Source organism: Aythya ferina (assembly GCF_964211825.1).
Source record: "Aythya ferina genome assembly, chromosome: Z".
Classification (NCBI taxonomy): Eukaryota; Metazoa; Chordata; class Aves; order Anseriformes; family Anatidae; genus Aythya; species Aythya ferina.
In genome coordinates this window covers 60202281-60214337 of record NC_140299.1, presented here as the reverse complement: position 1 = coordinate 60214337, position 12057 = coordinate 60202281, and the positions used below count along the sequence as shown (strand labels likewise).

General features: G+C 38.4%; 1 protein-coding gene across 2 annotated transcripts in view; it reads left to right on the top strand.

The window, feature by feature from the left end:
• Positions 1–7722, top strand: part of PJA2 (praja ring finger ubiquitin ligase 2) — a 31946-nt gene extending 24224 nt beyond the window's left edge. For both annotated transcript variants that reach the window (XM_084503185.1, XM_084503186.1), the window contains 3 exons: positions 2838–2952; positions 3275–3393; positions 4709–7722. In XM_084503185.1, coding sequence (XP_084359311.1) covers positions 2838–2952; positions 3275–3393; positions 4709–4759 — 285 coding nt within the window. In that variant the 3' untranslated portion in view covers positions 4760–7722. The remainder of the gene's footprint in view (positions 1–2837; positions 2953–3274; positions 3394–4708) is intronic.
• Positions 7723–12057: the final 4335 nt, after the last annotated feature.

Below are 12057 nucleotides of genomic sequence, written 5' to 3'. Positions count from 1 at the left end.
CAAGTGCGAGGTCCTTCATCTGGGCTGGAGCAATCACCAGTGTCAGTGGGTGATGATAGGTGATGATGTCAGGCTGGGTGATGAATGAATTGAGAGTAGACCTGTGGAGAAGGACTTGGGGATACTGGTGAGCAAAAAAAAAAAAAAAAGAAGAGAAGGCTCCAGGAAGACCTTAGAGTGGCTTTCCAGTACCACAGGAAAGGTGGGGAGGGACTTCTTACCAGGGAATGTAGTGACAGAACAAGGGGTAATGATTTAAAACTAAAAGAGGCTAGCTTCAGATTAGACATAAAGATGAAATTCTCCACTCAGAGGGTGCTGAGGCCCTGGCAGAGGCTGCCCACAGAAGCTGTGGATGCCCCATCCCTGGAGGTGCTCAAGGCCAGGCTGGGTGGGGCTTTGGGCAACCTGGTCTGGTGGGAGGTGTCCCTGCCCATGGCAGGGGGTTAGAGTTAGAAAGTCATGAAGGTCCCTTCCAACCCAAACCATTCTCTGATTCTATTTCTCTGTTTTGGTGAACAGGTTGGATTGAGTTCTTAATTAAAACATTAAAAATTTGTCCAAAAACTGTGACCTTATTCAGCCTGTTACTGATTTACTTAATCCCCCTTTGTGAGTCCCACACAGCTCTGTTACCTAAAGAAACTAGTAGATTCTTCAACTAGACAGCTCACCTGTGATGACATTACTTGTTATTGTACTCTATTATAGCTCAGTTTTCTGGGGGAAAAACAAACAAACAAAAAACTATCCAGCAAAACAAATTTGCTATATCTGGGTGATGAGGGAAGGGAGAATTCTGTCACAACTGTGAGATCTGGAAGGGAGAAAAAGCAAATGCATATTAAAAGCAATCAAAAAAAAAGCCATGTTCTATAAGACTCTTGGGTTCTGCTAAGTAGTTTGTCCTTAATGACCTATGTATGTGGGTTGTTTTGTTTTTTTTTACTATCACTTTTTAAAGAAGTTACTTAACTGGGAGTGTTAGAGTAGCAATATAGAGCAGGTGGGGTGTGCCTGCATTGTTTGTGATTTTCATTTCTGAGTATTTCCTGTGCGGGTTCACAGCTGTGAAGTGCTCACACACCTGTAGCCCATAACACCCCTGGTTTTAGCAGTGTCCAACATGTGGCTTATGCAACATGGAGCAGTAAACAGTCACATATGAAATAAGAAAATTAGGGTATCTCTGAAGCCTTGAAACCAAAGTTAGAAAAGTTATTAAATGGACCTTTCTTTGGTTTGCTTTTTTTGAAGATGTAGTTTTAAACATCACTTAAAGTCATTGTGAGGCTTTCCATCTGTGGTGCTTGTTATGTAGCTTTCAAAAAGCAAGCAGTACAATGTAAATTGTTTTCTGTTTTGTTGTGCTAATATTGGATATAGGCACAGAGGTTTGACACAGGTAATACTGCATCCTTCTGTCTGCCTTGGAGCTTATCTAGCTTTTCCAGCTGTAGTATTTAATTAGATTAACTACAATACTACTACCTACAAGTTTTTCTCAGACCTTCACAGCAGTAGCAAAACACCATTGCAAATACTACAGTTATCCTAATGGTAGTAAGGCAGCATTGTCTGTTGTGGCAGAACAGATCGGTTTTAAGCTGTTGAATTTGAGGAAGGTACTTGTTTTGCAGGTAGACTTGTGTACTCCACCACACCAAACTGTTCCAGGGTTTGCTTTAAACTGGCATTTCTAGGTGAGAATACTTGTGGCAGTAGGAGCTTGAAGTATTTGTTAGCTCATGCTGATCTGTGTTGCCACAAATATTTGACTGTAGGTGTAAAGCTGTTAGGTGGAATGGTTGCCAGAGCTACCTTGCCACTTTGACGAGCAGATATGTAGTCAGGCTGCAGCTGATAACCTTCTGTAAAGATCCAGAGGAAAGACTCTTGAAAGTAATCCAATGTTTCTCTAGTTTGTTTTTCAGTTATTAGGTAAACCACTGACACTATAAAAATGGCAGTTTCTCTTAAAATTCTTGCCTGGAAGTTTGTCTATTAGAATAAATGCATTTCATCCTGATTAGAATAGAAAGTAGTTGTACTTGAGGGCTGTGCATAGTTCATTCGGGATATGAACTCAGTGCTTACGTGTTGGTGACTCTTCAGTTTTAGTCTGCTGTATTGCTGTATTGATTGCTTCATCAGGTATATCTTGTACATTTCTTAGAACCTGGATTTGCTATATTTGCTTTCTTGCTATGCTTTTTTTTTTTTTTTTTTTTTTTTGCTGAAGATCCTTTCCCTTCCAGTGTCTTAGGTGGTTGAATGTATGATATAAACATCAAATTGGCCTGCTTTGGCATTGGATTCATAGTGGCTTTGTATGATGAAAAATGAGATTTTAAGTTTCAAAACAGGATGAATTCAAAGAGCAGGCTATCTTACACAGATGAGAAACATCTCTGTGGATCCTGCTTTTTTCCTGAATGCTTCCATTGAGAATGCTTACATTAGCCCAGGTACATGATATTTGTCATATCTGAGTAATGCTGTAGTTGAAGCCAAGAAACAAATTAATAAACTTTTCTTTCCGGAACGTGAAATGTAGTGAAATGTACTGGCAAGTTTTATTGCATTTTTGACTTGTTCTCTTTTCTGAAATTTTGTAACACGAGCAGACATTCATTACAGAATAAGTTGTGAGTCTGTACTGATATTTTAGAAGTCTTAAAAACAAGCTGTTACTGTTTTGACCTTCAGTTTCAGCTCATTCATTACAAAAATAAAAATGATGTAATGGTTAGTCTGACAGGGTTTCTTTTCTTATTTGTTTTTATATGGAAAAATATAAAGTGAGTAAGAATTTGGTCTCTGCTCACCCTTTTCAGAACGCTCTGGCACATTTGGAGTCTCTTGCAGTTGATGATCAACAGGCGCATCCACCAGCTCCTAAAGAAAGCATAGATTGTCTGCCACAGATTATCATCACGGATGACCGTAATGGTATGGACAAAACAATTAAGAATTAATTTCTGTAAAGTTTATAAGATCAAACTTAGCTTTTTATATTAGCATAGATATAGTATTTTAATGCACTATGCAGCTGACAAGGCTGTTGTAAGGTTTTGAATTTTGATCTAGACTGAATATAACCTTTGGTCAGTTTGGAAAATTAATCTTCAGTAAGTGTGATTGTATTTCATAATTATTGCATTATTGGTAATTTTGGTATATATTGTTTTTAACTTCAGTTAATGTTAGATGTAAAAATAAAAATAAAAAACAACACCCAAAACCTAATGCTTTTTCTATTTCATGGCTGTAGGTCAAGACCAGTGTTGCTGTACTATCTGCTTCAGTGAATATGTGAAAGATGAAATCATAACAGAGCTACCCTGTCATCATTTGTTTCACAAGCTCTGTGTCACTCTTTGGTTACAGAAGGTAATTGAAACAGGATGTTTTTGTTTTTTTTGAGTACTTGTGTCCTAGTAGGAAACCTATTAAAACCTGTAGAAGAAGTAGGAGCAAATGCCATGAAATACCTACCTGTTATTTATATGCACTATGGGACCAAGCTCTAATGCAAATGAGGAGATTAATTTATATCCATAATCACCTGAAGGGGAATGACCTGGCCTTTGTTAGGTATGGGTGTTAATAATGTAAATATTATTAGTATAAATAAACTGATTACTATAAATCCTTAAATCTGAACGCTTATTTATGTAGACTGGAGCGTAGTGGTGTTTGAACGGGAGAGGACTTTTGTGTGGAAAAACTTGGTTTGCTTTCAGTAAGAATGAAGAAGACAGATGCTATACTTCACTTGGTTAAGAGAAGTTTTCTTTACTATACCCCTCCTGGAAGTGAAGATAATGGCTTGGTTTTCTCTGAAGAGAACCAAGTATCTGTCCTGCCAGAATGTGTCAGGCCCATTTGTTGTAACAGATAATCTTGAAGAAACAAAGAGGAAGTAAGAATCTGCTGGAATACATGTAGACTAATTTACAATGTGAACCTATAGTAAACCAATTGCATTAGATTTTTTAATCATTTGTAATTAGTTTTTCCCTCAAAATATTGAGCATCGTGCTGAGATGAGACTAAAAACTGTAATTGATTTACTAGTATTTTTGTCCACACACTTGCACACTGCTTTACAGACAGAATGAACCTGGATTTGATGGCTCTCAACTAGTTTGTTAGAAATAGTGCTGAACATACAAGGTAATGCATCGCTTCCTCAGGAACTAAACAAAAAAGGTTAATTGATTCAGACTAGGGAGATCAGATGACCTCTAGCATGAATTCTTGGTGGGTTTATATTTTTTGTACCCTGATAGTGTTGATTTCAAGGTAAATATTGCTTGTATTACGCCTTACTTTCTTCTGCTGCCACAGTAAACTGCTCTTGCCGATGACTATGATGTAATACTTTTGTTAGATTTGGGTTGTACGAAGTTTTTCATTGGAGTAATGGGGCAAACAAAAGAGTTCCCAAATGTAAAATCCTCACTTTGAAGAAGACCTTGCTGGAGTCTGATGTAACCTTCATATACCTGGTATAAGAACAAAATGTACCTTTCATCAGAGATGCAAGATTTCTTAGCTCCAGTTATCTGTCCTGTCAAGTGTGGCTTTGAGACAGTACTGTTGTTAAGACATTTAATACTTTGTAGATCATAAACTTCAGCTTTTCAATGAAACGGAATGCAAACTATGTGAATGACCCACTTTTTTCCTCTCTTTCTTGTAGTCAGGAACATGCCCTATTTGTCGCCACGTGCTTGCACCCGTGCATCCTTAAACAGCTGCTACAACTGCTCCCTTTCTATCTGATCATGATTCTTCCATCTTCTGTTCAGAATGTTACAAGAGCTCCAAACTCTAGCATCTGAAATGAAGTCTCCTTCGCCAAAATAAAAATGTTAACTTTGCCTGTTAAATTGCAAAAAAAGAAAAAACAATTGTATATAAAATATTACATGTAAAATACTTCATATATTATATATTTCAGTTTAAGAAGAAGATGCTAGAATTTATAAACTTATTTAGGTTTGCAATACTTTAAATTTCTAAAGTCTAAAGCTTGTATTATGATAAATTTGTCCAAACAGATAATTAATGTGGCACTGTCTCTCTAAGTACCTGCAACTGCAGTGCAGTTGTAGCTTACTGAAGTTATGCTTATCTGTTTTTCATAACTGATCTATTTGCCAATGACTGACTGTAATGGATGTCTTTTTTACATCAAATGCAAAGATCTTCTTTGACAACAGTACAGTTTGGTTTCACTGGAAATAAGTTTCACTGAGAAACGCTATCTTACCCCTTTATTCTATATAAACTTTCTTCATACTATCAGAAATGCTGTTATATTGCTGATACCTGGACTTTTTTTTTTTTTACAAATACTAATACTATTTTTAAGACTAGGTCCTGAATAAGTATAAGAATTTGGAACTTCAATACATGATATTCTTAATTTCTAAGAGGCTGAATCCATAAAAGCTGGGCAGCTGTTTCCTTCAAGTTCTGCTTAAATTCCACTGTATTAAGTAGGTCTCCTGCACTTTCTCCTTCATGCATGTACACCCTCTCACTATTAGATGTATTTATTTTTTCTTATATATGAGGGGTGGGTTTACTTTCCTAAAACAGTTGCAATTAAAATATTTTTCTCTTTGAGTCTTAAATCTGAACAAAGTAGTAAGAACATTACATACCTAATAGCCATGTATTCAAATGTATTTTTCAATTAAGATAACTCCAATGAAGCTATTTCAGAAATTAAAGAATGTTTCTAGTGTTTGTACTTGTTTCAGTAGGTTATGCTATATTTAATATTCTAAAGGAGAAAAGACTAGTTTCTAGAAAGTATTTCTCTAAATAATGCTATATGTCCCTTAAAGTTTTTTTTGTATACCGAAGTTACTCTTACAATGCAGGAAGTTAAGATTTTGATCTGTGGATATGTACTAATACCTGTGCAAATCTCTTCTGTGGCTCTTGGATAGACATGTGATTCCTGCAGTGGGAATAATATAAAAGGGATCATGTCCAAACAGTTGTAAAACAATTAGTTTCTTCCAGTAACTATTAGCTTGAATGAAGCTTTTGGAAAGGAAGAGTGATTGAGAAAGTATTACAGTAGCTCTTCCTTAGTGCTTAGATTATTGCTGTCATCAGTGTCATTCCTTACAAATATTATTTTTTTTTTTCTTTAAATAGTGGTCAAAGATAGTAATACTTGTTTTATTTTGAGGGATACACTATAGTGTAGTTTGTGGAGTGCAGCAGAACAAAGAATGGATAGCAGCTGACATTGGTATATTCATGAGAATTTAGATGATGCAGTTCCAAACTGTGGAGTACAAGGAAACGCCAACAATTGGATATTGGTGAAAAGTGGTAGAAGCGTGGTTAGCACAGCTCCTTATTTTTTGTAGTAAAACTCTATAGGCCCTGAAGTTACCATCAGCAGGATTGGGGAAAATGTGATAAGGAACATATGCTGAACATATGCTTACAGGCATGCTTACTGGGACACTTCATTCTCTTCCAAGAAGCACTATAATTTTTCCATATCTCTATTAGAAACCAGTGTTGAATGATCTGTAGCTACCAAGTACTCCAGATGATAAAGAGTTAATGCAGCCCTTAGTGTTGTTCCAGGATCTTTAGGGGATGTAGGTACATTTCAGATAAAGTATAAATGAAGACATTCATATTCCCAGCTGGGGGAGGGAGCAGATCAGCAGAAGGGTGGGTTTTACTGCCTAGTAATATCAGACTTGTTCTTGAGGGTGTTGTTTATCAGTAGCTTCACTCTGCAGCAAATGCAGGTACTTAAACCAGTCTGTGTTCTGTTTCAGTCTGGACAGTACAGTATAGCACAGTGTGCAGGTCTTCATTTAATCCCTTAAGAACAGTGTTTTGTAAAGAGGATTACTCCAGCTTCTGGGGCAAAATCTGGAAGTGCTCTTGCTAGTTTGATTCCAGACTTACCCAGCAGTGTTGAGTTAAGAAAGAAGCAGCTGTTAAACCTCCTTGTCTATTGCTGGCATCTTCCTATTTGTAAACAACCAATAAAAAACTTCCTGAGAAGTGTGTTTAAGCTTTGTTTGTTCAAATTTAACTTGAATGTAGAGGCATCACTTACAGATGAAAGACCTTCAGCAGGGTGTCTGAAAAGTATATGTTAGGTCATGCTCAGGTTCCCAGAATTGTCCTGTAACACCTAGGAAGAATCATGATCCAGAAATTTGGATTATTTGTCCAAATGTCTGACTTTTTGGTATATAAAATTGCATCAGATTGCTGTGCAAACTAAGTGGTTCATGCTTCAAATTTAAAATTGTTTGGTTAAAGTGGGCCTAGTTCATCTGAAGGCCTTGCAAAGTATAATGTTTTCCTAATAAAAAAAAAAATTAAAAAAAAAATAATTTGCTCAAAGGGAGTTCTCTGGTAAACTTTCTAGCTACTGGAAGAAAATGTTTGCTATGTTATGTAAAACCAAATATTCAAGGGGAATGAAAAAGCAAATGTTAAAAGCAAGCTTGCTACTACTAAATGTTTGTATAGTCTTTATAAGCACTGGTAAACTGGAAGCATCTACATTAGAAGTCTAAAGGAGACCATAACAGTGGATAGACAAATTACCTACTTAGAATAATTTCTAAGAAATCCAAAAGTCATTATGCAAAAAGTTTCTTCATGATGTGAACTGTTTATTAAACATAATAAAGCACTTTCTTTCTGAATTCAAAATGTGGAGTGTTTTGGATGTTTTGTTTAAAACAAATAGTCTTTTTGTTTTGTTTGCGCCTTTCTAATTTTGGCAGATTTTTAATCTGTTTCAGCTATTAGATATGCAGGCAACATATATTTTGTAAACGCATGTAGTGAAAGCAGCTAACTTAACATGAAGAAAACCTCCTTCAAGTTGAAGGGGTAGTTATGTTTAGTTGTGGCAGTGCATGTCTTATGATTTCAGTTCAGGTTACTTGGGGTGCTGCCTGTTAACACTCACTGCTCTGGAGATGCCTGCTTTAAATAACAGAAGGTTCCTGTTCCACTCCCTCCATCCCCCTATGCTTTGTTGTTCAGTGCTTAACAACATCTGGAGGAGGTAGTGGTGGGGGCTGTTTTATTGTTAAGAGCTGCAAAAATATGATTATTGTCTCTTATTTTTTTCAGTCCTGGCTCAGATTAGAAGTGCTGAGCTGAAGCTCTTGCTACAGGCAGTTTTTCTTCTACTCGAGTTCACCAGCCGTGGCTATTCCAGGGCTCTGCACCAGTGACTCCACTTATCGAGTGGCACTTGGTGTGCGGTTAGCTCTGGTGCTCGACGGCCTCATAGCCTCAGCATGTGGCGCCACTTTGTCCCTAGCAGTTCCCTTGAATTTTCATACTTCGTCTGAAGTAAATCTGCCCCCGGCGTTCTGCATGCGTGCAATGGTGCCATGCCATCCTGCCTGAAAGTACAGTTCAAGTGCATCAGTGTTCAGGCTCAGCTCTCCAGGCCTGGATTCAGCGAGCATCAGAGTGACCTTTTGTTCTGTGGGGGAACTATCTGCTCCATATCTTATGAGACTTGGCCGTAAAACAAACAAACAAATCTCAGCCTAGCAGTGTGCAAAACCCAAACAATCTTTTTCTATTTAGAGTGAGCAGTACTTTCCTGCTCCGAGCATGTTCAGGATATTTTCTTTGCATTGCTTTTTAAAAGATTTTTTAAAGATTTTTGATAGATATTTGCACAGGAGTCATCAGGGCTGATCAATAGAGCTTTAAACTAGATTTGAAGGGGGAAGGGGATAAAAATAGCCTCTCTGGTGATAAGCTATATGACAGCACGCCAAAATTCGAAGGACTGTGTACTAGTGAGGCCCATCAGCCGGCTCTATGAGGTGTCAGGTACCTCGGAGCAGATTTGAAGTGTTTCTACACCAACGCACACAGCATGAGGGACAAGCAAGAGGAGCTCGGAGCCATGGCTCAGTCCCAGAGCCACAACATTTTCCTGCTTGACGAACCTATCTCCTATGATAAAGTGACACGCTGGGTGGATGAGGGAAAGGCTGTGGATGTGGTCTACCTTGACTTCAACAAGGCTTTTGACACTGTAACCCACAATATTCTCCTCAAGAAACTGGCTTCTCGTGGCTTGGACTGGTGTACACTTCACTGCGTTAGAAACTGGCTGGATAGCAGGGCCCAAATAGTTGTGGTAAATGGAGCCAAGTCCAGTTGGAGGCCAGTCACTAGTGGCATTCCCCAGGTTTTAGTACTGGGGCTGGGCCTGTTTAACATCTTTACCGATGACCTGGATGAGGGGATTGCGTGCACCCTCAGTAAGTTTGCAGATGACACCAAGTTAGGTGCGTGTGTTGATCTGCTCAAAGGTAGGAAGGCTCTGCAGGAGGATCTAGATAGGCTGCACCGATGGCCTGAGGCCAACTGCATGAAGTTCAACAAGGCCAAGTGCCGGGTCCTGCACCCGGGGCACAAGAACCCCAAGCAGAGCTACAGGCTGGGAGATGAGTGGTTGGAGAGCTGCCAGGCAGAGAAGGACCTGGGAGTGATGGTGGATAGTCGGCTGAATATGAGCCAGCAGTGTGCTCAGGTGGCCAAGAAGGCCAACGGCATCCTGGCTTGCATAAGAAACAGTGTGGCCAGCAGGGCTAGGGAGGTGATCGTCCCCCTGTACTCAGCTCTGGTGAGGCCGCACCTCGAGTACTGTGTTCAGTTTTGGGCCCCTCGCTACAAGAAGGACATCGAGGTGCTTGAGTGGGTGCAGAGAAGGGCGACGAAGCTGGTGAGGGGCCTGGAGAACAAGTCCTACGAGGAGCGGCTGAGGGAGCTGGGCTTGTTCAGCCTGGAGAAGAGGAGGCTCAGGGGTGACCTTATTGCTCTCTATAGGTACCTCAAGGGAAGCTGTAGTGAGGTGGGGGTTGGTTTGTTCTCCCACGTGCCTGGTGATAGGACGAGGGGGAATGGGCTTAAGTTGTACCAGGGGAGTTTTAGGTTGGATGTTAGGAAGAACTTCTTTACCGAAAGGGTTGTTAGACATTGGAACAGGCTGCCCAGGGAAGTGGTGGAGTCACCATCCCTGGAAGTCTTTAAAAGACGTTTAGATGTAGAGCTTAGGGATGTGGTTTAGTGGGGACTGTTAGTGTTAGGTCAGAGGTTGGACTTGATGATCTTGAGGTTTCTTCCAACCTAGAAATTCTGTGATTCTGTGATTCTGTGATTTTTTTCTTGAGGCAGAGGTGATGAAGTTTTGTTGAAAACTGAAGGTATCCAAAGAGTGCCTTTTCTAAATTGATTATGGGTGTTTGTTTTTTTCCATAGTGAACCATAGATCAGTCAGCAAATATTAGTGGATAGAGCTGTATTAACACAGGAGAGAAACCAGGTGACAGTCATTTCTATGTATCCTTCAGCTGTGTAAATTTAATATCAAGGGTAAAATCAGTGATCAGGAGTCCCGAGGTGCCCCCAGCTGTTACTGGAATTTCTGCTACCTAGTCATTTAAATCCTGTCCAAGCTATCCAAAACAGAATTTGGCAACTGTCAGAATCAAGGGAATATAAGGCTTCAACATGTTGTCATGAGCTCATGTATAAATCCTCAAATACACCATAAAGTAATAATTAAAAATCAAAAAGTTCTCTTTCCTATGTGTGAGAGTAAAATCTGTCAGATGATTTTAAGTGATAGAAAGGACGATATTTTGCTGAGAAAATTATATATTTTTACAGATGTAATTTTAATATATGCTTTCAAGATATATTTCCAGGTACATTATCTTTTGTTTTGAACTTGCAAAATTATCCATCCTAAAAAGGCTCATTGTGTTTTAGTGAATTAATTTAAGACTATCGCTGTAAGTGACACATTTTAAAGCAGCAGCATCAGACTTACATTTATTCTTTCATAAAACAAATGTACGCAGCCATAGGAATTCCGTTCCACATTCTCCTTTTAATAGGGCAGTCTTTCAGTGTGACAGAGTAATGCTGTGATACTGTAAATTTAGTGCTATAGGTGAATTTGTTGCTATAGGTATTCCGATCTGAAAAATGTCAAAGATAGGAGAAAAACAAAAGAGTTCCATAATTTGAGTTTTACTTTATCTCTTTGTTTCTCTAATCTACACTTTCACCTGCATTTTGTGTTGTGTGTTTTAGGATATTCACAAGAGAAAAGAGATAGGAAAATACATTGGTCGTGTAGTCCTTTAGTCAATATGGTGCATGCAAACAACTAAGACACATCATTATTTTGGCAAGAGAAGGAATATTATGGGGAGAATAAGCCTTTTTTCTTCATAGGCTAATAAGCAAAATCTATACTTACAGATCTTCATAGTCCTAAAATTCCACATAACTGATTTTTCTCAGTGTTAAGCCTCTCAGTAGATAATTACCTTGTTTTGAGGTGTATATCATAAGAAAAAGCAACTGATGATGGTTATTAATTAGTAAGTATGAGAGTTTAATGATGGGCCAAAATTCAAAGGGCACAATTTTCATCCATACCAGAGTTATATTGTGCTCTTGAGGCATAGAAAAAGCTTTCAGGAATAAGAAAAGATTTACTAGGTAACAAAAAGGAAGTATAGTGTAAACAGGATTACAGTCCAGTTGTGGGTGTTTTTTTTTTGTTTGTTTGTTTGGTTTTTTTTTGGTTGGTTGGTTGGTTGTTTTTCTTAATCAGATTTTGAAACAAAGTAAAAACAAGCCCTTTTCTCAGCTGTGAAGCAGAACTGTCTTCAGCTTGCCAAACCCAAGCCTCTAAGAAGATTTCAAGGAAGTCAATTAAAATTAATATAGTGGGAAGAATATATTTTCAAAGTAAGGTTGGGAATTTTATGTCAGATTTTCCAACTGAAAAGAAGCAATGGCTAATTAAGTGTTCTAACCATGGTGGTAAGATTAATAACAGGTAGGAGCTGGAGGTTGTTTTACAGCTGCATGATATAGCAAGAAAATCTGTGAGATTAAAAATTATGGCAGTCAGTCTTTATTGTATATTGAGTACTGTGACCTGTTAATGCACAAGATCACCTCTGTCAGAGTAGAAAGGTTTCACCATGT